The sequence below is a fragment of the Carettochelys insculpta genome, chromosome 1, assembly GCF_033958435.1.
Source record: "Carettochelys insculpta isolate YL-2023 chromosome 1, ASM3395843v1, whole genome shotgun sequence".
Taxonomy (NCBI): Eukaryota; Metazoa; Chordata; order Testudines; family Carettochelyidae; genus Carettochelys; species Carettochelys insculpta.
Genome location: NC_134137.1, coordinates 301,617,422 through 301,644,156, shown reverse-complemented (window position 1 = coordinate 301,644,156; position 26,735 = coordinate 301,617,422). Strand labels below are relative to the sequence as shown.

Below are 26,735 nucleotides of genomic sequence, written 5' to 3'. Positions count from 1 at the left end.
CTGGATTCAATGGGAATTTAATATATGCTAAAATTCTTTCCTGAATCAGGGCATCCTTGACTTAGAACTAGTGTTGTTGTTTACATCCACTGGCATATGGGCTCTTATGTTGTTCTGTGAATCAGTAAAAATGGGAGTATAGCCAGCAGTAGGGCCATAAAATGTTTGCTCCAGTTACTGGGCATAGAAAGTCAAAGCCTTAACTATTCTTTTGTCCTCTTCCTTCAAGTCTGGATCTTTTAGAGGTTGCCTTGTCGTTCCATCAGGCAGTAAGAAAACTTTTAAGGACACAAAACTGAAAGAGTTAAAGAAATTTTCTTCTCTGGACAGCATAGTCTTTTTTTCAGCAGAATGAGTCACTTGTCATTATATTCATGCCTGAAGGAAGGTTTTAAAACTAACCCAATTATTTTTGGATTTTGAATTTGTCATCCTTTGCTAAAATACTATCCAGCTTTGGTCATTTTTGACCTATTTCTAACTTTCTTTACAACTGGTTTTTGTTTTTGATTGTTTGTTTGTTTTTTAAAAGAAGTTTGCCTTTTATGGCTTTGAGCTGATATGGAGGAGCAAAATAAAATGTCAAGATCTAAATATGCAAAGCAGATCAATGGCACAGCTAAGTACAATGGTTGTTTGATAATTTAATGGTTTGCGGGATTTTTTTTGTTTTTCACATTCACGGGAAAATGTATTTGCATGATTATATCCATATTTTTAAAACCCATTTGTGGTTAGTTACCTTTTTAACTTACTCACATATCTTTTAAAGCAGATAGTATCCTTAGGATCTTACTTTAGAACTCATCTTATTTTGCATCATTTGTTCCTTTTTTGCTCTCCTCTCTTTGAACAATGAAAGCTTGTGAACCTCAGTATTTTTTAAACAGCAGGTTTAATTTATAGTTATCCAGATGCTGCACAATCTGTAAAGTTACATTTGCCTTTAGTTTCCCATTACAAACACATTGGGAGAATGTTTTTGTTAAAAATTGTTTTAATAGGCATTATGAACAAACAACTCCCCCCAATATCTGTTTTTATTTTGAGACAATATATGGATCCTTAAACTGATTCCTTCAAAATTCATGTTTAAGCTCCATTTTGAGTTGATACTGCATCTATTCTTTGGACAAATCTGGTGCCCATGAATACCACAAGTTGTTTCCCTCTTCTCTCACAGTTTCTTCTCATTGGCCTTATCTATGTAGGGCGATGACCAGGGGCTGACAATTTTTGTCACCAGTGTGTTCCTTTCCTGCATATTCAATACACACTGATTCAGTAAAAAATGTTGTCTCAGTTATGAGTACTGCAAAGCAACTAGGATTCCTGTGAAGGGAAACAATGAACCAACCCCCAGATTGGGTACAGCAATGAAATTTTGCCCCGCTAGTCAACTGAAGAAAAGGACGAGGCCCACTGCGGACAGTAGTTTTCAGCAAGGAGTCTTTCTCCTGGAATAGACAGAGCCACTGTTAACAATTGAAACTTTGCCAGCCATGGTGTAGGACTCTCTTGAAGCAGCTCTGGGGCTTTGTTTTCAATAGCTTATGGTCCTGAGTGTTTACTCTGTGACAAACAAGGCTTGTTGCATACCACACATTCTGTTTGCATTCCCAAAGAACTGCAGCATAGTGTAGTGTGTTTGAGTTGGCAACCAAATGGCACTTTCATATCATGGGCATTTGCAACACACTTTGCTCATTTTGTACGTATTAATATTGCACAATTTATCATTCTCCATATGTCTGGCTTACTATTAAAAAATGTTAACTCCTCTATCTACCATGGCATCAGTAGTTCTGTTCTTTCCTCTGATAGTTCCTTTACACTCAGCAATAATGACAGCACTTCAAAGGTATATCTACACTTACGGCAATATGTAGAGTGCAGCCCCAGCATTTCCACTTAGCACAGGTATAAACAGCACTGAGGCACTAATTAGGCATATAGAATGCAGAAGTACCAGAACCTTAGGGGTATGTACCTCTTTTAACCATAGTTCACTGCTAGAGCCTTTCCTGGGTGCAGGGAAAGTGGAGAAGTGGCGGGGGGCTGGGAGCAGAGACTCAGGGAGCTCTCTGTTGCTGTAGTTTTTCCCTGCTGAGGTAAGAGCTTCAGCAACAGGAAAAGGATCTGGTGGAGAAGAAGCCGGGGGAGTGGCTTCCACTGGCAAAGCCTTTTTCTATTGCCTCTCCTTTGCAAGAACCTTTTGGTGCCCCAGGTAGCTATGCACAGCAATGTGGACACAGTCTTCCTCACACTGTGGTGTGTAGCTACACATACCCTGCACATCACAGAAGTGTAGGCAAGGCTTAAGACTGAGTACAAATTAATTGAATACCACTATTTCAGGCACCGGGGAATGATTCCCATAAAAATTAAGGTTTAATACAGACAATAAATTTGGTTAATGATTTCCACACATGTATGAAATATGAAAGAACACCTCTAAGAAATTTTACATACCTTAATGCTTAGCATATTTCCCCTTGTCTGAGTTTAGTGCTGGGAGCCAGGGATTCCTGTGTTCGAAGCATAGTTTTGCCAATGCCTCATTTCATGGGGTTGGTTGAGTCAGTTAATCTCTGAACTATCAATTCTTCTGCTCTAAAACCGCAAAAATATTTTCCTTAATTACTATTATATCAAAGGTATAATTAAAACTATATGTAAGCCTCAATGAGGCGGAATTCAATATTGCATAAAACACAATGGCTAAGTATTATTAATCTACAGTGATCAGCCACACACAATGCATTAGGTAAACAGACAAGGCTATTTCATCGTTAAATAAATGTATATTCTTAGTAAGGCCTGGAGACACCAGTCAGAACTGAAGCAAGGTGTTGTATATACATAGCCCCTTGCATCAGAGAGATTATAGTATAAACAAACAGAATAGGTGACATGTGAAAAGCGGAAACAGGGACAAAACATAAAAGTACAGTTGCTGGGGTGATGCTAGTTTTCCTTTGCTTTTTAAAAAGCATATAGGTGGAACCCGTATAGAAAAACTTGCCTAACACTTCCTGTCATAATCTACTCTTTCCAATTGCTTGTACCACTCAATAGTTCCCTTTAAGGATGAATTTTTCCTTTCTTTAGCTCTGAGGTTTATTTTTTAAAGTTTGTTCAAAAATTGGTCTGCTATTTTGACCATAAAGTTAGTGGGGGAAGGAGAACAAAATACTTTTATCAGTTACAAAATGTTTCCAACAACTGGCAATATTCCCTCCAATAACTTCTATGAAGAAAATACTGCCAATATTAAAGTTAACTTATCTAAAGCAAGGGTTTAAGGGGGAACCACTGTGTATTTTAACAAGATAACTTATAACCAGTGTTATGCAGAGGGCTAGACTACATTAGCATAATGGTTCGTCCTGGCCTTAGAATGTATGAATTAATAATAGCCACACATAGCTACATCAATCTTTCCTCTTCTAATAGTATGAATTGCACTAAAAATTACTGAGGTAAATGTATGTGTTCATCTAAGGAAAATTTGGCAAATTTTAAAGGGCAGACACTGTAAGGAATACTTAAATTAGAATTCTTGAAATAAAGTGAAAACTCGTTGCCTGTCCATCAATCATGTAGGACATAACTGCTTTAAAAAGAAAGAGCTCATCCCAGTCAGTCTGAACCATAGAATTCTCTGAAGGTTAAATAAAATTACTACCTTCACAAAACAGTTCAAGGGTCTGTAAGCAGACAGTGCCATTGCCCTGAATAGTAGATGGGTATGGAGGCAATGAACACTAACGAGTTATTTGTGGGAGAACTATACGCATCCAGTAAGTCTGGGTATGTTAATTTATGTTGGGAAGTAGAAGGGAAGTAGCTTGCTCTTCAACTGAAAGAGAAATTTATTCCCCAATGTCAGTGTTCTCTGAGTTCTTTAGTAGTTCTGTCATTTCTTTTGAAGCTAACTCACTGCTGGATAGCTGTTTCTCTTTCAAAAGAATACTAGAAAGCCTAATATTCATCATTTATAAATTTGTAAGCTTGGGAATGAGTACACTCTTTTCCCCCTCTGGATAAGAACCAAATTCACTTTCAATGAATGAACCATGACAAGGACAGCAAAATCTATCTTTAATCACCCAGTATACTTAAGTGCATAGGTTTCTTTGGATATCCTAATCAAAAAAAAAAAAAAGAAGACTGCTTTATGAAACACTGCCACTTATTTGCAGAATATAAAAGTAATTCAGTGATATCTATATATATAGAATTTTTTTCTTGGTGTTGCTAGTTCAGCTTGAATTCCAATCATAAACAACTGTTCACTGCAGTCACCTAAGTACAGAGACAGGTTGATGTTTTTCAGAAGAGACAGAAAGCTGGTTCTTCATAAAACCCCAATTTAACAGATCAAAAATAAGTTCTTAATATAAGGGATCTAGATCTGTATTAAGTATCTTGCATAGCTGCCTTTTTTCAGAGGTGATGACTCAATAATAATGAAAGGAAAAAGAAGAGTGTTCTGATTTGTCCTTATTTAAACAAGTATGTTAGATCTAATCATTTCAAGAGCACTTCTAACTCTACTTTTTATACATTACCCATGAGAGAGCTTTCTTTTACTTACTGTTACACAGTGTGCAATGAATGCCTGCATTTTTCCATTCCAGACTTTTAGTGGGACTCATTCTTATGTGCGCTAGGGCCCCTTTCTACTGCTCTGACAGTGCAAACGATTTGTAAAATGGATATAACAGTAATTTACACCCACTGCCAGAAGGTGTAAAAGCAGATTAGCATAGATGATTTTCAGATTCTGTCTTTAAGTGGCTTTCCATTTGCCTTTCTTCCTACCTCAGTAAGACACTAACTCCTCCCTTTCCACGCAGCACCAAGGGAAAAATGGAATGATTGATGTAATTGCAGTATTTGCCTATAAAGTATTTCCCAATTTTTTCATTGTAAATGATTTTTAACTTTACAAAATTAAGTGCAATACAGGGCAGGTTTTTCAGTCTTACATGGATGTAGGGGGAATGTGAAGAAGTCCTTTGGCTTAACTGGCTTTTTGACACTTTTTTCTTTTAGATCTCTGAGCATAGGTCTGCAAGATTGGAGCTGTCATTTATTTTAGCTTTCATATTCACTGTAGACAAAAAGCCGAGATAGATAATTTGACATTTTTCTTGGCCGGAATTCTTCTTTCCTATTTTAGTTAAAACCCTGGATACTTATTGACCAAATCCAACCACATTATCACACAGGATGTATTTTTTTCTAATGTGAAATAATAAGGCGACTACTGGAGCTAACTATTTTCTAGTAATACCTACTGTAAAGTTAAAGTTTTTGTCCTTTTGAATAATTTGTTTTGGCATTGACTGTCTGTATATAACATAGGAATACCATGAGAATGAGTCAGAGCATCTTAAAAGACAATCAGAGGTTCAACTGGTCCTCACTGTTCTCCTAGAGAACAGAATGAAGGCCGTTGTCCTCACGGTACTCAGAGGTAAGAATTCCTGGTACTCAAATTCTGTCTTTTCAATTAAACCCCCATCATAAAAAAAGACCATGCAGTGGAGATGAACAGATTTTTGAGTACAGTACAAACTATGTTGTCCAGCATCCCCAGGAACCAGGGATGCTGGATAATAAAATGTGCCAGTTATTAGAGCTGGGGCCAGCAGCTGGCCCCACTTTAGCGCCACCCCAGCCCAGGCAATGGACAGCCAGCCCTGCTGTACAGCTCCCTCCCCGCAGGCATGGCAGTGGGAGGCTGACCACACAGGACCCAGCCCCAGATGGGCATTCTGGTTAACCAAATGTGCCAGTTATCTGAATGCAGGGTAATCAGGCTTTTACTGTGTCCCAGTTGTGTAGCTGTGTTTTCCTTTAATGATGCCCAGTGAAAACTCTCTTCTTGTGATATTTACTGTTAAGCAGGCCTGTCGACAGCGTGTGGGTGGGAGGGTGGGGGAACGGCGCCTCCTCAGGTGGGCAGTTGCTCTTGGGCCTAGCCTTTCAGAGGGCTGGAGCTCTGGGCCCCTTTGAATTGCCATGGCAGCGCAGCACATGCCTTGGAGGGAGCAGGTTTGGGGTGGGGAACAGCGCATGGTCCTAGCAGTGCTGAGGGCTGACAATTACTTCAGTCATTCTGCTACTGCAAGGAAACCTTAGTCACACAATAGCATATATATTCATCTGCTTAGCTCCATTAAAACCGGTGAGGCTTCTTAAGTGAGTAAATGCCTTCTAGACTGAGTAAGGGCTTGTCTACACTATCACCCTCCTACGAAGGAAGGATGGTAATTAGGGTGTTGGGAGTTTACTAATAAAGTGCTGCTGTGCATAAGCAGCACTTCATTAAGCAAATTCCGCCCTCCCCCACCCCCCACGGCAACTTCAAAGTTTTAAACTTCGAAGTACCAGCATGCATCTAGCCATGGCGCACCTGCCACTACTTCAAAGAGCCAAGGTAACTTTGAAGTCCCCTTACTCCTCCATATCACAAGAAGAGATATCCCAGAATTTTGAGGAGTAAGGGGACTTCGAAGTTGCCCCGACACTGCGTAGTACCAGCGGGTGAGCCACAGCTAGACGCGTGCTGGTACTTTGAAGTTTAAAACTTTGAAGTTGCCGTGCGGGGGAATTTGCCTAATGAAGTGCTGCCTATGCACGTCAGCACTTCATTAGTAAACTCCCAACACCCTAATTACCATCCTTCCTTCGAAGGAGAGTAGTCATGTAGACACAGCCTAAATGTTCCAGAGTCTCAGCTGAAATGAACAAACTGGTGTGGCTGCACAGTAATCCCATTTTGTAGGATATTCATAGCCTCCACTCAGTTTGGTTGGGTGGTAAAAGCTACTCTTCAGAAAGGCTGTGGGGGAAAAAAAGTTGACTTTCCAGTGTAACATATAATACACAAAAAGAAGAGGGAATATTAGGCACTCATGAGGAACAGAGTGAGAAATGTCTCTGCATAAATACTATGCATCTGGATTGTAAACAGAGACAAAGCTGAATCAGTCCTCCAACATACTTTTGTGGCTTCAGCGACCGTGCTGACACAGCAGTGGATGGCTCTTTGCTGCATGTATTCTTCCATTCTTCTGGGCTGGCAGCCTCAAAGTCTTCCAATACATCAACAGTGAAGGACTGAACAAACAATATAAATGGCACCCTTAATGGAGGAAAATATAAGTTATGGGTGCTGCAAGGATGATGAGTCACCAGAATTAGCGTGGATTTGAGCATTAACAGATATTTGCTTATATGAAAAATCAGTACATAAAATACATGAAAAAGTTATGAGTGTACAGAAGAGGTTCATTTATCACATTAAGAAATAAGAAACAGAATGTTTTTGTTGGCAAGTAAGCAATGTGTGCTGGTAAGTTGATCAGAATGTACACACTAACAAATATTTTTAGAACTATTATAGTAATTCATTTTATGGATAATTTTACAGTTCATTTTGACAAATGCTGTTTGCATTTGGAACTCTGTGGAACTCAGAAATACCCAAGGGAGACTGAAATGTTCTGTGTTACTTCTGGGTAATAGATTGTTAATTGAAAAATATTAAAACCCCCAAGTTATCACCTTTAGCACTTAAGTATCCATTTTCATATTCAAAGTGCTTTACAAACACTACCTCATTAATGTTCAGAACACCGTTGAGGTATCGTTGGTAAGGATGATGTAAAATATTTTAAATATGGAACAATAGTTACTCCCTGTCTCACATTCACTCAATAGAGTACAATTCAAGACTTCATGCATTTCTGTTGAGAACTTTTTTTGACCTTTGTATTCATTCAATAAGTTTTCTCTTTGGAACTAAATAATTAGTTCTAATAAACTGTGAGTGCTTAAAGCCAAGGCTTGAAAAATCCATTCTCCTTTATCAAGTGGTGGTCCTTCCTTTTCAAGCATACCTTACTATTTTCTGAAGAATCTAACCTTTCAATTAAAAAGAAAAAATATATAGATTTTGAACAGTTTAATTAGTGCAGTGTTCTCTCCTTTCTGCACAGAGAATGCTTACTTGGGATCCAGCATTCATGTCACCCCACATTAGATTCCATAGGCCTTGGAAATAGTCACTCTTCCCTGTGGTTTTTCCTAATGGGTGGGAGCCTAAATCTAAGGACGCACTGATCTCAGCTACATCTACACAGTGCTCCACTTGTTCCTGCTAGGGAGGATAAGAGAGTTATACGGAGTACTTACCTGAGTATATATCCATAGGGCTCAGTCATGTTTTTCTCTAGCCATCCAAACCATGCCACACTGTAATATTGCTGAATGGTAACAGAGATAGCTGTGCTAGTCTATATACTATCAGAGCAAAAAAGCAGTCCAGTAGCACTTTAAAGACTAACAAAATAATTTTATTAGGTGATGAGCTTTCATGGGACAGACCCACTTCTTCAGATCGTAGCCATGCCAGACTGTGCCTTAAATATTGAGTCTTTTTCTGGTATGGCTACGATCTGAAGAAGTGGTCAGTCCCACGAAAGCTCACCTAATAAATTATTTTGTTAGTCTTTAAAGTGCTACTGGACTGCTTTTTTGTTTCGTTACATTGCTATTTATACCCAGGCTGTGGGGCCATATGGTTTACATGTCCCCAAAATAAATCTGCAGTGTAGTTGTGTCTCTTTTGTACACACATGTGCTCAAAACTTTGTCAAGCTGCAACAGAGGGAACACTCCCCAGAGACTTGTGAACTTCTACTATGTCTTTTCTTAATGCATACTGCTCTGGCCCCCTCTGAGCCAGGGGGATGCTCATCCAGCAGCTATTAGAGCAACATAGGTATCTAGACGGATAACAGAGGTGCAGGCACTGAGGTGATTCATGTTACTATCTGAAATAAAGGACCAATCTATAACTAGATGAGGGTTTTTGGACCTCATGTTTCAGTACTATATATACTTGTCACTAATATTCCTTTAACCTTCTCTTCTATTTCAGAAAGATTGTCCATCTCCACGTCATCATAGGCCATAATTATAACATATAGCTAGATGGATAGAGAGGCAGATAGATACAGGCCATGTTTACACAGCCTCGGAACATAACATATGCTAATGAGGTTTCTAGAAATTTCATAGTTTTCTATTTGCATACTTGAGCTGCTAATTAGCATAGCCTTGTGAGAGTTTGCTCTCAATAGAGCAGGTGCTGGTAGTAAAGAGGCTGCGTGGACAGAGTGAAATCTCTCACAGCTAAGCAAATGGGAAACCATATGCAGTTTCTAGACACCTCATTAGCATAGTGCTGCTGGCAACATCCGTGTGCTCTGGGCCATGTAGGTATGGCCTTGATGTATTTCAGTAATCTCTGGAGGCCCTGTTCTGGTAGGCATTATACCAACACATAGCCAGAACCAACCCCCAACTAAAAAAGCTAAGAATCACTATAGCAAGAAACAAAGGCTGTAAAGAGAAATGAGGCTACAGACAGTGCATGTAACTTACTAAAATCACAAAGCAGGTCAGTAGCAAAATTGGAAATAAAATATAGGTCTTCTGATTTACAATCTAGTCCTGTATCTGTAAATCCCCTTTTCAGTTTAAACCAATTTTTTTAGAAAAAATCTTGGGTTCTTATAAAAAGTAGTATTTTTCTGATTTTTCACCCTACGTTGATATTGTTTAAATATGTACAAATAATTTGTTTTCTTAGGAAAGTACAACATGTTGCATGAGGTGTGCTACAACAGTACCTACACACCTGTTGAAGTAAGACTATGTAACCTAGAAGATACACACAAAAACCAGGAATGCACATCAGCTCTGAAATGCAGGAGCATACAAATGTCCTAATGAGTATCACACCAATCATGTACACATTCCGTGCTGTTAGCAGATAACAGTTTAAAGATCTAACAAACTTAGATGAGAAGAAAACAAAAATCCATGTAAGAATGTGTTTCTGAACATGAAGTATGTGGAAGTTAAACTAAAAACAGGAGAGAAGGGTGAAGATGAGTGTATGGGGTGTCCCATTTTTTTAAAGGTAAATATTTATAGGTTAATAGTTCCAAGTTAACAGTACACTATTGATTCAAATGAAAAGTTTAATTTGAGGATCAGAGATACATTTTCTTAAACTCATAGGTAGCATTGTGTTTTGTGTACTATTTTAGGTCTGAAGCAAATCACAATGAACTCCATTTTTCAAAGCATTAATCTTATTTACTTTTCCCCCGGTCCCTCCATCCACCAAAATCTGATATTTACCCACAAAATTATTAATTTGTCGACCTGTTTGTGGTGGTGTAATAAATACAAATAAATTCAAGGAAAAATAAACACAATAAAAACTGAAAATCAAGAGCCTACTTATCCATTAGACAACATTCACAAGAGTGTAGATTCAATCTATTGAGGAATAATTGAAGTGTACAGATGAGAAAATGGTGATGCCTTCTGCATGGGTTACAGACTAGAACAGTTTATACCTTTGCGGATGCCTAACATACTATCAGCGTTAGTCCACAAACTCCAATTTCATTGTAGCATGTAAAATAATTTTCTGCCGATATTCTATTGGGCTATGTGAGTTGAAGTGTAGTTTTTGAACCTCAAGAGATTATTTCAGAAAGATGATAAAGAGGACATTTTTCATTCTTTTAAAATACCAGAAAATATTCAGTCTAGAGTATTGAAGATGAATGGCAAAATGTAATACAGTGTAACCAAAGCTTTCACCCTACTGTACCTTAGCTGTCATGTTTTTCATTGTGCTGATACCGCCACAGGGTGCAAAGTGCTCACGTACCTCTTTAATTAAGATCTTATTTATTAATACTGTACAACTGTAATTTGTAGTGCAGCATGAAATGTGTTAAGTATTGGTGGTAAAAAGGTGACAGACTGGAATTTTAGACTAGCATGCTCTAAGAATTCATCACATTTTACTTTTTTGTATTTGTATTTTATTCTTTCAGCTTCTCTAATTTTATTTGGTACTTATCTGAGGTGCAGAATTGACAGCCCTCGAAACTATATGTTTAGAAGAGAGATGCCATGGAAGGGCCAATGTGAGGGCCCCTAGGCTATCTTGCCTGTGTTTCCCAACACTGACCTGGAGCCCACGAAAAGACTTGTGAATGCTCTATGTCTCAAAACTATGGATTAGGACTCCAAAAAGAGTAGCAACCAATTTAATGGGATTGCCAGGGCCAGCATTAGACCTGGTGGGACCTGGGGTTGAAGCCCGAACTCCACCCTCACCTCAGCTCTGACCTCTTCCTCAAGAAGGTGGGGCTAAGGTTCTGGCCACTTCTCTTCCACCCTCTGGGGTAGTGGTTTTAGGGCTGTGCCCTCCTCCCCTACCCCCACCACAGACTGGGGAAGTGCTGCTTGAGCCCTTTACGCATGTAGTAACTCTTGATATGTTTTTATACTGTTCATTGCATTCTACTAAGAACTGGATGGAAACAGCTCATTTCAGAAAAGCCATTGAATAATCTGATGGATGATGCTAAATCTTGGTCACTACTAGCTGGGGTGAGATTTTTACTAGAGACCCTTTTATTTCCCATAGCATTTTATTAACTTACCAATATGCATACTGTACCAACCAATAATGCTATCTATAACTGAAACACTGTCTCCTCTGGAACTAGACAGGCTGACTGTTTCATAGTGCACAGCAGCAATACTTTAGGACAGGAAGAAGAACACATCCAGTTACAACTGCAAGGGGGATTTTTGTTCCACTTTCATGAGCCAGGATTAAAAGGTGTCGTGCATTTTTACAAAACCTGCCATGAGGTTTCTAAAGTTCCCAAATGCTTTTGAAATATATTTGTTTTCTTATCTAAAAGCTAATCTCCCCAGCTACTGTGTTCCTCTTCAGTGCCATTTTTCTGCATCAGTTCAGATTTGACTTGAAAGCCTACTACTTACTGAGTCAACAATTGATTCTTTTGGTTCTGTTGCATTCCTGTAAGATGTAAAATAATAGATTTTGTATTATGCAACAAAGGGTATGTCTGCCCAGAAAAGTTATTTTGAAATAGTAGCTGCTATTAAAAATAACAGATACAAGTCCCTGCTCCAATGACTACTTAATAAAGCTGGAGGTCTAATAGCTGCAAAATAAGAAGAGTAAAATGTAACTTTCTGGCATGTTCTTCCACTTTTTGATCCATCATTGTCTGGGCACACTACACCAAGGAGCATTGCTGATCACTGTTCATCAATAGTGGCTACTGTTTTGAAATAACTAGGCAAGTGTCCACACAACATTATCACTATTTCAAAATAACTTTGAAATAGTGTAACAGCAACGAAGGGTCCTGTGGCACCTTATAGACTAACAGAAAAGTTTTGAGCATGAGCTTTCGTGAGAACAGACTCACTTCATCAGATGTTGGTCATGGAAATCTGATGAAGTGAGTCTGTGCTCACGAAAGCTCATGCACAAAACTTTTCTGTTAGTCTATAAGGTGCCACAGGACCCTTCGTTGCTGTTACAGATCCAGACTAACACGGCTACCCCTCCGATATTCGAAATAGTGGTTACCTTATTTTGAAATAGGTAAACCTCATTTCACTAGGAATAGCGCCTGTTTCAGATTAGGTATTTCAGAATAGGAGCTGTATGGACAGGGAGTAGAGCTTATGTAGGAATAATGCTGCTGTGTAGACATAGTCAAAGATATCTATATAGGAAAAGAAAAAAATAATTCCGTTAAACTATTTTAACAATAGCTCATGCCATGTAACCACTAGCAACATAGATACATTTCTCATACTTTTTTAAAGAATTCAAGTGGGATTATATATAAGCAGAGTAACATACCTCATATGGATAGTACTGGTTGGTTGTTTTGGAAAATGCTGATCATGAAAATTGAAACTTTTGTGTGGAAATTTGCTGGTGTTGATAAAACTTTTGTGAGGAAAGGAAGGTCTGGTAAAAGCACAGAGAAAACTCCACCCCCAGGCTGTTTTGAGATGGGTCTTGCTCAGTATCTTCTCTTAGAGCTGTGACACTTGGCATAAATAATTAAATAGTTATTGCCCTAGAGAAAAAGAGGCACATTCACTCAGTACAGACAAGTAGTCAGGGCATTCATCTGGGATGTGAGGAGTACTGATTCAAGTCCCTGCTCCAATGACTACTTAATAAAGCTGGAGGTCTAATAGCTGTGAAATGAGAAAAGTAAAATGTAACTTTCTGGCATGGTTTTCCCCTTCCTGATCCAGCATGGCCTAGGCACACTACACCAAGGAGCATTGCTGATTGCTGTTCAGAAATCTGTACTAATGCCTAAGCTTCTGAGCAATCCGTGTTCAGCCCTCTGTGGAGTAAAGAGAAGATTCCCACAACACCTGCCTTTTATGAAAAGGAGAATCTGTGACAGCATCACCATTGAGAGACTATCAGTATATGACAAGTCGCAGAAGAGCAGATGCCCTTTCCCTAGTAAAAATTCGTGTTGTAGTATAAATGCTGTACACTCATCCCTCGCCATACGAGTCCAATTGATTCCCAACTTTCCGCTTGTAGGCGAAAACTCGTAAGAGGGACATTAAATTCTCATTAAAGTATGTGTGAAAGTCTCAGATTCCAAGTGCTCCTAACTTGGGTAAGGAGTGGCAGCAGGTGGTGCTGCTTTTGAAAGGTGAGAGAACCTTGGGTTGGGGGCAGTTAGGGAGGGTAAAAGGCTGGGGGCAGTTTGGGGACGTGAGTGGGAGGGAGGGTTAAAATGTGGTGGTGGGTTGGGTCCACAGGGGGAGAGGGGAGGGGTTCAGGCTGCTGCAGGTTGGGTCTGTTGGGCTGGTGGGGGCGGGGTGTAGGTTGCAGTGGTATGGGTGCGTGGGGCTGGCAGGGGTTAGGTTGCGGTGGTTTGGGTGCGCAGGGCTGGCAGGAAGTTTAAGTTGCAGTGGTTAAGGTCTATGGGGCCGGTGGGGAGGGTGGTCAGGGTGAGGCAGATTGGAGCTGCAGGAAGGGGAAAGGGTCGTATTAGAGGGGGAAGTTCAGTCATCCAGTGAACAAAAGGTAAGTATATGTGTCCCTCATTTAAGCGAGTACTTGTAAATAAAGTCCTCATTTAATGAGGGGTGAGTGTACAGATGTCAAAATTAACAGAAAAAATTGTTGCTTTTGCTGCTTTGAAGGGCACTAGCAAGGTTAATATGCAGCACTTATATATAGTATAGCAATTATTAGTATCCCGAAGAAAGTCTGCCTTAGAAATCACTCATTTGTGGCTTCTGTGTGCTCATGGCCTCTTCACAGCAGTAGCTGCCAATATGGTCTGTTTATATAGCTAGATTTCTACAGTAGTGCCCAGCACCGTAATGTTGGAATGTCTCCCAAAAACATCTATTTCCCATCTCATGCTTTCTTATCTAGATGCCGTTTTGAGCACAGGAAGCTTTTGTCTGAATTTCAAAAATTAGCAGTAATACTGACACCACCACCAATTATGGACCTCTTTTAGCCCGCAAAGCTCAATGTGCTGTCTTCTCTGAAATGGGTTATGGAAATGCAAAGTCCACAATGGCATAGTGTGCCCTCTGTTTCTGAAAGATTGGCCAGGAGAGCCTTTAGTACGGAAGGATCATAGAGAATAAGAACAGGAGAGAAACTACCCCTGAATTAATTTTGCAAATGAAAAGCAAGTCAAAAGTCACAAAACTGGAATCACTGTTTAGAAGTGTTGATGTGCCAGTGTAATTTTTTCCCATAAGCAGAGTTCTTAGTTTGATGGACTGCTGAGAAAATGATGTATCACAATCTTCTACTGCTGTTCTTTAATTAGTTTGGTTACTTTTGAAGTAGTTTATCAATGTCACCCAAGCAGTTGTCTTCATCAATTTGGGCCCTGAAACGTAGTTTATGAATGATCCCTGCATCCTTAAGGTCAGGGAAACAAACTTCAACATTAGTAAATTGTAGGTATGCATGTGAATACAGTTGGTTATTATAAGCAGTATATCTGGCTGCTTCATTTTCAAATCCTAAATTGTTTGTTCTTTGAAGCTTTTGTTTGTTTGATTTCCTCCTCCTTTTTGTAGAAGTAGTTTGATGACAAATTCTACTTCATGCCAAGTAAATTTTAAAAGATTTCCAAAGTAACTTTTTTTTTTTTTTTTAAATCTTGGCTGTTCTAATGCAGATTTACTTATGAATTCTCATACTGACTGTTGATTAACAACTTTGTCAATGAATATTTTCTAAGAATCTTTTTTTAATAGTCAGTTGAACCTGGATTTGCTGGTCTAAGTTTATTATTTTGTAGGGTGCTTTTCTCTGAAATGTTAATTTTGTTTCTTGGCTATTTTCATTTTGCTGGAATAATAATGCTAATGTAACCAGCAGTATGGCAAAAAGAAAAAGGTTTGTTTATAGGAAAATAGTTGCATGTATTTTACTTGCAATTGAATTATGCAAGAGAGAAAAAGAAAATCCAGTTCTATGATTTATTTTGTAAAACATGCTTCTTGAATTCAAGGCTTGAATTCAAACTGACTAATTACAGGTAAAACAATTTTTCCCCCATCATATCTCTTTCCAGAGAAAGACACAGTAATTCAAATGTATAGGTCTTTCCGAGCATAGTTAGACCTGGATACTTGAATTTGAAAAGACTAATCATCATACACAGTTAAGAATGTTCCTAGATTTTCAGGATTAGATTTTAAATTGGTAACTATTTTCACCTTTTAAGCTAAACTTTCCCATGTTTGTTTAACGTATGAAGAGAACTGAAAAATCCTTTTAGTGTTTAAGTCACAGCTGTAGCACATGAGCTATTTGGGTCGACACAACATAAGTTTGTCATGAACTTTGTTGCTAGCTTACACATATGTCATTTTGTGGTCTATTGAAAATCTATTTTGATTTTACCAAATTACATGCATTTTTAAAAATTGCATGTCCTTTGGGGACACTGTTTTCTAAATGCTTTTTATACATCTTGGCAATGGGTTATTGGCTCTGTCTGCATGCAGATGTAAGTTGAATGGAAATTCTTGTCCAAAATATTTCCCAAACTTCTTTTGGCTTTTTCTGTCAAAATGGGTTGAATGTGATCTGAGACTGTCTGTATGTAGTGAAGCAGAACTGTGAATTCCCTGTATATTATACATGAACATAACTGTCCCTGTTATATAGTAACAGAGAGGTAGCTATATTAGTTTGCACTCCAACAAAAAAAAGCAGCAGAAATGTAGCACTTTAAAGACTAACAAAATGATTTTTTCAGTGATGAGCTTTCAAATGTGAAGAAGTGGGTCTGTCCCATGAAAGCTCATCACCGAATGAATCATTTTGTTAATCTTTAAAGTGCTACATTTCTGCTGCTTTGTCCCTGTTATGTGAATGCATCATGAAATAGTCTTTAATTACATATTCATATGCTGTTTTTGTCAACAAGATGCTGCCTGTTTCAGTGAGGGGCTGGCGCACAGTGAATGGTGGAGTAGACTATACAGTGAAGACTTAAGATTTAAAAAGATTAGTTTCCTCATTCTCTGTACATGACTGAGCCCCCTGCATTGAACTAGGGAAGGCTCTTGTAACTGAAGACCGAATCATAATCTCCATATACTTCAGCACCTTGTGAATGTCAAGTGTTTTACTTTACACTGCTAACTGTCCTTTATTATACACTTTGCATGGAAAGTTTATTAAAAAGTTACTAAAATAAAGTTTGTTTGCCAATTTAAAACTTCAGAATCACTAATCCAGTTTAGTATGAGGCCTGTTCCTCTGAGTTCTAGCCATATGCAGAGTTTGAAAGTGAATGCCAAAAAGATATTTAGCACCTCAGAGCAATGTGTGTGTAGTCACATGCATGTGTATAATTGTTTGTTTCTCATCCTTGCATACTCAAATAGTTGAACTAATTTTCTTGAAAATTTGCACAATTTTTTTAAAGTGCTGATGCAAAGCATAAAAAGTTATGTGATTACAAATGTGATTTAGAATGTAAATGACCTATCAATTGCTTGATGTAGGTTGTACTAGTTACCTGTCTGTTATACCATGTTAGTCGCCTGTTGTACTGGGATTGTCTACATATACAAGGAGCGAAAGTTCCTATGGCCTCCTCTTTCAGGTAATTTAAACCTCCTTCCCTGACCATTTGCTAACATATGAAGTGTAGGTCCTGACTAACACCCATTCACAATCCCCTGGGAATCTGATATCCAGTTTAAGGACTCAGGTCCTAAGGCATCCTTTCTGTTACATAAATGCAGAAGCTGAGCCAACATATCACGTTCTCCTAGTTCTGGATATAGAATGAAGTAAAGTTTTACAGAAAAAAAATACTATGTTGATTTTTTTCATTGCAAAAGTAAAATAAAAGCTGAACCTCCAATCCCCATTGATATTGGTGTTGCTTGTAAGATTTATTTTTTCTTGGTCCTGTCCCTGCCCCACTCAATTATGCTATGTACAGTTGGTGATAGATAGCATTTAGTGATAGTTCAATGGGAAGTAATGAACAAAGCACCCAAAATGTACTAAATTATAAAATGAAATAGCTGTTAAGCAGAGATTCACATTTTGGCCTGTGTTGAAAACCTTGGGATTCTAGATTTGTATACTTTAATATGCTCATTGACTTTCTTTGAAAAACAGTACATTGCTCTCTGCTTGTGTTCATTGAGTATATTGAGGCACAATCAAAGGAACTCTTTAATGCCTGTGTGATATTGTGCTCTCATTTCCCCCTTAATAAAAATATTAGTTTCAGTGTTTGATGATTTTAAAGTCCTTACAAAAAGAATCTATAATAGTGGAACACTTGTAAATTTATTAGATGAATTTTTGCCTTCTCTATGGGGACAGTTGTTGGCAGAAGAAGATTGCCTCATAATCCAAACTTTTATTCTCCTATGGGAAAATTCAGAGAGGGGAAGAATTGAGATACCATTTAAGTGGGACCTACAGCTTCTTCAGTGCAGAGCCAAACATCAGAGACACTATATTAACTCTGTGTTCTGTTGACAACTCTCATGTTGGTATACAGTAAAACAATAAAGCAGTCAGAACCACAAATGGTGTGTGTTTCTATAATGCTGATCAAGTGTAAAAAGGCATACCCCCTTAGAAACAAAGAGGAAGCCGTGCTAGTCTATACACTATCAAAACAAAAAGCAGTCAAGTAGCACTTTAAAGACTAGCTAAATGGTTTATTAGGTGAGCTTTCGTGGGACAGACCTACTTCTTCAGACCAGAACAGACTCAATATTTAAGGCACAGAGAACCAAAAACAGTAAGCAAGGAGGACAAATCAGAAAAAGATAACCAAGGTGAGCAAATCAGAGAGTGGGGGTGGGGGGGGAAGGTCAAGAATTAGATTGAGCCAAGAATTAGATTGGCTCAGTCTAATTCTTGACCTTCCCCCCCATCCCTCCACTCTCTGATTTGCTCACCTTGATTATCTTTTTCTGATTTGTCCTCCTTGCTTACTGTTTTTGGTTCTCTGTGCCTTAAATATTGAGTCTGTTCTGGTCTGGCTATGGTCTGAAGAAGTGGGTCCGTCCCACGAAAGCTCACCTAATAAACCATTTTGCTAGTCTTTAAAGTGCTACTTGACTGCTTTTTGTTCTGATACCCCTTAGAGAAATTATTAGGATATTCAGTCTTCTGAAATGTGTGTGTGTATATATACAGATTAAACACCAAAACCTAAAGGAAAGAAGGGGAATATATTAGCACATACATTTTGTTAGATAATAGATATGTGTTTTTAGATGATAATGCATTTGCAGCTACAGTACCAGTTACTCAGAAGATAAATAAGGTTTGTTGGTGTTAATGCTCTTTAAATGAAATTCTAAGCAAAACTGAAATAACTCATCTAAAGACAGGCCTACACTTAGTGAGAAAGTTGACTTAAGATATGCAACTCCAGCTATGTGAATAACATAGCTGAATTCAAAGTACCTTAAGCCAGATTTCTGTAGCATCCCCATACTGTGAGGTTGACGAGAAACTCTCCCATCAACTGCCCTTACTCCTCATGACCCTGTGGAGTACAGGGGTTGATGGGAGACCAATGAATGGTCGATTTAGCATGTTCCTACTAGACCTGCTAAATCAATGCCCAAAAGATTGATCTCCAGAGCATAATCTCCGCTTAAGTGTAGATAAGCCCTAGGAGAGAGCCTTTTTTTTCATAGAAATACCCATTTTGTTTTGCCACCTGTATAAAATGTGCAACTGGGGAGACAGCAATTGTGATTTTGTTTTCATGGATGCCTCTAGCTTTTCTTCCTTCAGTTGCTCTCGCTAGTGAGGTTATGCACACTGCTGCTAAGTTTATTCTGCTGAGAGGAAAATGCTGTGTTTGCCGCTGTTTTCATCTTTGGCTGGATAATTTTGTAGCAGACCTCAACAGCTTGACACCAGTATACTTTATTTTAAAAAAAGAAAGTATCTGAAATAATTACTGGTCTCTTTAGTTGTGCTGTGTGAAACCTGTATTGCATCATTGTCTATGAAAAATGCTTTAGAGGTGCTAAGTGAAACATAGTGGGAGAAATAACTTGGGGGAAATGTGCCATACCTATAAATTGGGCTTCATGAGTTGAATAAGAGGCATTCTTCTTTTAATGGTCTTATTTAACTTGTATCTTTAGCCTTCATGCTATACTTAGGAAAAGAGGGAACCATTTTAAAAAGCATCTGTGATAGCTATATGTATAGTGCATGCCGTGTGTTATTGAATGTATGTGTGTGTGCATAATGTAGTGCCAATTGTTGTTTTGGGGAGAGGGGATTATTTTTCTTAGCAACTTGAAAGCCACCTTTTCAAAATGACCATCTGCACCGCCTCAAATACATTTTACTTCAAAACATTTTAAGATGGGCTAGAAAAGCCTATGGTATAGTGCAAAATGTTGTGAAATAGAGACATACATAATCCTCTCAACTAGAAAGTGCATTTTATCGATCAGTCTAGTGTATTAGAATCATATTGTGTGCCTCTGATCTTGTTAGTTGTCTAACCTTGACTTAAATTCCTGTCATCTATCAGTTTTCATATTTTAGAGAGAGGTGTGTTTATTTGGGAAGATTTCTTGTGGCTTTGGAGTACATAGGTATACAACATGCTTCAGACATGTATTTCTCCCTGATCAGACACAAAATTGGTCTCCAGTTATTATTTTAAGATGATTAAAAATAAAATGCTCCTTGCCCTTCCATAGAGCACACCCTTTTAGTAAAGGCTTATGATAGAATATGTTTAAAAAGAGATTCTTTCTTCAAATGTGAAGATTATACCAAATTTATAAGAATCATTGCTATGGAACGTCACTCTTACAGTAAGATGAAATGATAGTAACAGGAAAAAGAAAATCTCGCACGTACACGTTCACACAAAAAAGGTTCCCTGTGGGTTTTCTCTCCCTATGGAATGTCCTGATGTTCAAATACTATGGCACGTATGATTCGATTGTAACTGATTCTGAATAGTGCTTTTTCCTTTTGACAGCTTGGGGTAACCTTGGAAATGTTCTCAAGAGCCAGAGCAAGATTTCTGAAGCTGAAAGCGCCTATAGAAATGCCTTGTACTACCGCAGCAACATGGCTGATATGCTTTATAATTTGTAAGTATGCATGACTTTCCCTGGGTTGGGTCATCTGTGAAACCTCTTGTGAATGGGGCTATTGATTTAGTAGCTGGCAATGGAGATGACGTTAACTGTTGCTTTTTTGCTCTTTATAATAGCATTTTCATTAATCATGCTCCTTCATCTATGGGGTGGACAGGCCTCTTTTTGTTTTCATTCATATTATCAGATATTCATGTATACTGCTTTATTTTGAAGGGAGCAAGTGTAGACATAGTGGGTTCGTATACCCTAACTGTATGGCTCTGCTCTGAAGATAAATACAAAAATCTGTGCGTTCACTGGGAATCCATCAAACAAAATTCTAACATTTAAGTCAGTAATGCCAGCGTCCTATCACATTTCCAGTCGCCACTATAAATGCACTGGTTAACACTTGTGTCTTTTTTTTTTTTTTTTTAAATTCCTATGAGGTCAAGATGTGGACGTTGTCTAGTATAAATCAGTTGTGTCTGGTCAGAATTTGAGTATTCCACTATGTCCTTTCGTGATTTATATGGGTAACAGGATGCACATGCAGAAAAGCCTTTATTCCTGTTTGTGTGTGTTGGTACATGTGTGGGAGAAGAAATAAAATGGAAAGCAGAGTGACAGCAATGCAGCAAACAAGTGTTTGTTTGTTTTTTTTTCCCCAGACTCATTAATCCTTTTAGATAATAAACAGCCTCACCACAGCACAAGCTTAGTAATTGAAAATTGGGGCTGGGAAGGAGAGAGCGAGCGAGAGACAGAGAGAGGAGATTCTGTGTTCGTATCCTACTTGCTTCTAGCTCAAATGTGCTTCATATACAAACTTTACTTTTTTTCTTCTCTTTCATTAAGAACTGCCAATGTATCCGGCTATCTCAAAGTGAGGTTACATATGTGTTCTATGTTATCACCTACAATACTGAAGGCCAGCTATTCAGCTTCACTCTTTGAGTTTGTCTATACTTACCAGAAGATCGATGCGCTGGTGGTGAAGATGCAGCAAAATCAACTTTTTCTCAGCTTGGTCTGTACGAGGGAATAAGTCAATTCCGTTACGTCAGTTCTAGCTACACAAATGCCTAGAACTGCATATCTGAAATCGATGTATTTCCCTGGTATACACTGGGTGAGGTAGATCAGAATCCAGCCATTAACTACACAGCATGAACAGGAGTGAAAAAAATATTTAAAAACTTGTTTGAATCTCAAAAGTAGACAGGTGAGAATGTGAATACACATAAGAAGCGAATCTGAGTAAGGAGGACCTTTTTTGTACATAAGCAATGTTTTGACTATAATTGCATTTTAAAAAACACATTTACAAAGCTCGTAATCTCATTCCCACAAAATTGTAGTCAGCTGATTCACTAAAAGTACACTTGTCAATTCCCAGGATAAATTCAGTGGAAACTTAGCTCCATTTTTTTCAATGTAAGTCAGTGAGGTCCTTATATTGCTATAATTTAGGTACCAAAAATAAGCATGATTTTCTTCTAACTGTAGGCTGTGCATGTAAGTTAAGGTGGAGTTAAGGTTGCACACTTTTTTTTCGAAGGGTCAATTTCAGATGCTTCTGTTTTTGGCTGAAGCTTAGTATATTTTTTTCAGCACAAGGGTACTTTGGTTTTTTTGGGCTTTTTTTCTTTTTTTCCCTTTTTTTCTCCTTTTTTTCTTACAGGGAAAGATTTTGAGTCAGTGCAGTTCACCCATTTTTAAGAAAAAGCACATCCCCCTGTTTTATCTGACCTGTTTTTAAGTCTCTTCATACATACAACTGATAATGGGCCTTTTCCACCATGACTGAATAGACCTTATTAGCTCTGGCCCTCCCTTTTACTGGGACCCCACTCTTTAAATATTCCTCTGACCCCCCACCCCCTCCACTCATGCATCTGGTGAAGCGGGTCTTTGCGCACAAAAGCTTGTGCTCCAAAATATCTGTTAGTCTATAAGGTGCCCCAGGACTTCTTGTAATTCTTCCAGCATATTATTTGGCAGTGAACCACATGCATATGTATGTTGAATAGAGGGGTATGCTGAACAGTATTTCCAGTGAGTAGATTGTTTCTTGGTATTCCTTTGGATTCACGTGTGTAAGAAAGTTAACTGAAATTTGTTTGACTATTCAGGACTCTGTAGAAGGAAGTACTAGGAAATAGAAGGAAGCACTCTTCTGGAGCATAGATGACTTTCATGCAGTGTGTATATGCAGATGTGCAAGACCACTTCCAATAAGAGAAGATCCAACAGCTAGAACACCCTTTTGTCTTTATTTTCTTTTAAGTAAAAAAATCCTTACTTTATGTGCAATTGCATAGGGTTTAACTTAATTCAAGCTAAGCCTGCAGAATGCAGTGTAAAAGTAGAACACAGTACGTGACTATTGCTGAACAGCTTTATGTCCCTTCCCTTCTGCATGTTCATTACTTTAGTCTTTGGTTGCATTATCTCCTAGTCTAGTTTTGTTGGGCATCCACTTCATCAGTGTACAAGCTGAACCGTGAGTGAGGCATGGGGTCACAGACTCAATAATGAGGTTACAGCCTCATTCCCTGAGTGTGTTCTGAATAGGAGAAGTCAAAAGCCTTACAAGGGAAATATTCTGTGGTCCTGACCACCTTTGATAAGGTATCCAGAGGGCAAGTGAAAAATCAGGATGGTTATGTAGGAATAATAATGCTATAGAGCAGGGGTGGGCAAGATATGATCCATGGGCCAGATCCGTCCTGCCAAACCACTGCATCCAGCCTGTGGATCGTCTCAGGCACAGAGCAGGAAGATACTGCTTGAAGTGGCTTCCTCCTCCCATGTAGCTCTTTGCTCTGGATGCCAGGAGGGAAGAGGAGGCTTCACACGCTGCTCCTGCTCCCTTGCAAAATATCTGTTCCCATTGGCAAGTTTATGGCTTCCAGCCAATAGGAGCTGAGAGATTTTTCCTGGGGGTTGTGGTGGGGTGGGGTGGGGAGGATGGAGGACAGCACACAAAACCTCCCCAACCCCTCTGGCATCAAGAGCAGTGAGCTGCATGAAGCAGGCAGCAGTTTCGTGTGTTCTGGTGCAGAAGCAGGCTGGGAGCCTGCTGCAGGGCTGCTGGCTGTCAGCTACTGAGGTAAGTCTCCTGGTCAGAGCCTGTCTCTGACAGCCAGTCCCTCCCTCCCCTCAACCTTGTCCCCCTCATCTGTTCTCCTACCCCACAATACGCTAACCCCCTGTCCCCCTCCTGTCCCTTTACCCCACATAACCCTACCCTCTGCCCCTCTCTTGCACCCATATGCCACATAACCAAAACCCTCTGATCCTCCTCCCACATTCAGTATCCCCTCCGAGATCCTGCATGCCAGTCCTCTGCCCCAGGCCACAACCTCCTCCCCCTAGCTTGCAGCCCAAACCCTTGCACTCTCTCCCTCACTGCAGTCCCATGCCCTGTGTCACAGTCCCCTCCTACTTTAGGTCACATCCCAAAACCTATGCCCATGACCTCTGCCACAAGTCACAACTGCCTCCTTCACTCAAACTCCCTCCCCAACTCCACACCCCTCCTGCACTTTAATTCCTTACTCCAGGCTCCATTCTCAGCCAACCCAGACCCCACAATTCCTCTATTAATATCATGGAAGAGTGCAACCCTTGACCAGTTTCCAAATTCTTGCAGTGCCCCCCACCAGCAAAAATTATTGCCCACCCGACCACAGACAGCAGCACTCTTGCAATCCACATGACAGAAGAGAAAGAGGCCTCAAATTTGTAGAGCTGGTAAGTTTTCAGTATTTCCTACACAAATTTACAAATTAATGTAAACTGAACGTCCAGGTAATAGCTGAAATACATTTTATTATATGACTGTTATAGGCTGTGTCTTCGTAAATGCCATTGCATGAGACATTATACCTAAGAGCAATTTGCTTCCTGCTAAATTAGACTTTGTAATAATTATAGCAACCTCATTCGAAGTTTTGTCTAATTCTGAGTGTGTCATTTGCTGTCTGAAGCCTGCAATTGGTTGAACAACATAGTTATATAACCCTTGGATAATCTATTACATCCAGCCTCGCATCCACTGTAATCCCCAGGTCCTTTTCTGCTGCACTGCTACTTAGCCAGTTGGCATCCAACCTGTAATTCTTCTGTTTTGGGATTCTTTCATCCCAAGTGCAGGACTCTGCACTTCTCCTTGTTGAACCTCATCAGATTTCTTTTGATCCAATCCTCCAATTTCTCTAGGTCATTCTGGACCCTATCCCTACCCTCCAATGTTTCTACCTCACCTCTTATTTTAGTGTCATCTGCAAATTTGCTGAGGATGCAATCCATCCCCTCATCCAGGTAATTAATAAAGCCATTGAACAATACTGGCCCAAGAACTGATCCTTGGGGCACTCCACTTGAAAACAACCTCCAGCTGGACATTGACCAATACCTGCTGGGCCCGTCCATCAAACCAGCTTTCTATCCATCTTACACTCCATGTATCCAATCCATACGTCCTTAATTATGGGCAAGAATGTTGTCAGAGACTGTATCAAAAGCTTTGCTAAAGTCAAGCTATATCACATCCATTGACTTCCCCATGTCCACAGAGCCAGTTACCTCCTCAGAGGAGCTAATTAGATTGGTCAGGCATGACTTGCCCTTGATGGATCCATGTTGACTACTCTTGATCACTTTCTCCTTTTCCAAGTGCTTCAAAATGGATTCCTTGAGGTTCCCCTCCATGATTCTTCCAGGGACTGAGCTAAGGCTGACCGGTCTATAGTTTCCTGGATTATCCTTCTTTCATTTTTTAAAGATGGGCACTACATTTGCCTTTTTCCAACCATCTGGGATTTCTCCAGATCTCCATGAGTTTTCAAAGATAATAGCCAAAGGCTCTGCAATTGCAGCTGCCAATTCCCCCAGTACCCTTTGATGCATTAAATCTGGACCCAGGTATTTGCATACCTCTAACTTTTCTACGTGGCTCTTAACCTGTTCTTTCTCCCCTAAGGGCTGCCTGTCTCCTTCCCGTACTGCACTGCCTAGTGCCGTAGTTTGGGAACTGATCTTGTCCGCGAAGATGAAGGCAAAAAAAGCATTGAGTAGTTCAGCTTTACTGACGTCATCTGGCACTAGGTTACCTCCCTCATTCAGTAATGGCCCCACACCTTCCCTGATCACCCTCCTATTGTCAACATGCCTGTAGAAATCTCCTTGTTACTGTTCACATTCCTTGCCAGCTGCAGTTCCAATTGTGCTTTCGCTTTCCTGATTACTCCCTAACATTCTCCAGCCATATGTTTCTACTCCTTAGTTAGCTGTCCAAGTTTCGACTTCTTATATGCATGCTTTCTGAGCTTGAGTTTGTCAAGGATTTATTTGTTAAGATAAGCTGATTGCATATCATGTTCACTTTTCTTACTGCACATCGGGATGGTTTGTTCCTATGCTTTCAATGAGAATTCTTTAAAATACTACCCTTCATATCCATTTCCCTAGGGATCCTGCCCATCAGTTCTTTTGAGGGAGTCAAAGTCTGCTCCTCTGAAATCAAGAGTCTATATTTTATTACTCACCTTTCTTCCTTTTGTAAGGATTCCGAAATCTGCCATCTCATGGTTGCTGCAGCCCAGGTTACCACTCACTTCTATTTCTCCTAAAAGTTCTTTCCTGTTTGTAAGCATCTGGTCAAGCTGTGCATGGCCCTGGTCAGTTCCTTCAGCACTTGTACCAGGAAGTTGTCCCCAGCACTCTCCAAAAGCTGCCTGGATTGTCTGTGTGCTGCTGTATTGGTCTCCCAACAAATGTCTGGGTGACTAAAGTCTCTCATGAGAACCAGGGCCTGTGATTTGGAAGCTTCTCTTAGATGTCTGAAGAAATCCTCATCTATCTCATTTCCCTGGTCTGGTGCTTTATAGCAGACACCAACCACCACGTCACCTCTGTTGCTTCTTCCTCTAAGCTTAATCCAAAGACAATCAACTGGCTTTTCTCCCTCCATATACTGGAGCTCTGAACAGTCATATTGGTCTCTCACATACAGCACAGCTGCTCCTTTTTTCCCCTGCCTGTCCTTCCTGAACAGTTTGTACCCTTCTGTGACTGTGCCTCAGTTATAGGAGTCATCCCACTAAGTCTCCATTATTCCAACCACCTCATATTTTTTGACTGTGCCAGCACCTCTAATTTTT

General features: G+C 39.5%; 1 protein-coding gene across 2 annotated transcripts in view; it reads left to right on the top strand.

Moving 5' to 3' along the window:
* The window catches only part of TMTC2 (transmembrane O-mannosyltransferase targeting cadherins 2), a 383,570-nt gene that overhangs the window by 219,508 nt on the left and 137,327 nt on the right, over positions 1–26,735 (top strand). For both annotated transcript variants that reach the window (XM_075012210.1, XM_075012200.1), the window contains one exon: positions 20,463–20,577. In XM_075012210.1, the coding sequence (XP_074868311.1) occupies positions 20,463–20,577 (115 nt within the window). The remainder of the gene's footprint in view (positions 1–20,462; positions 20,578–26,735) is intronic.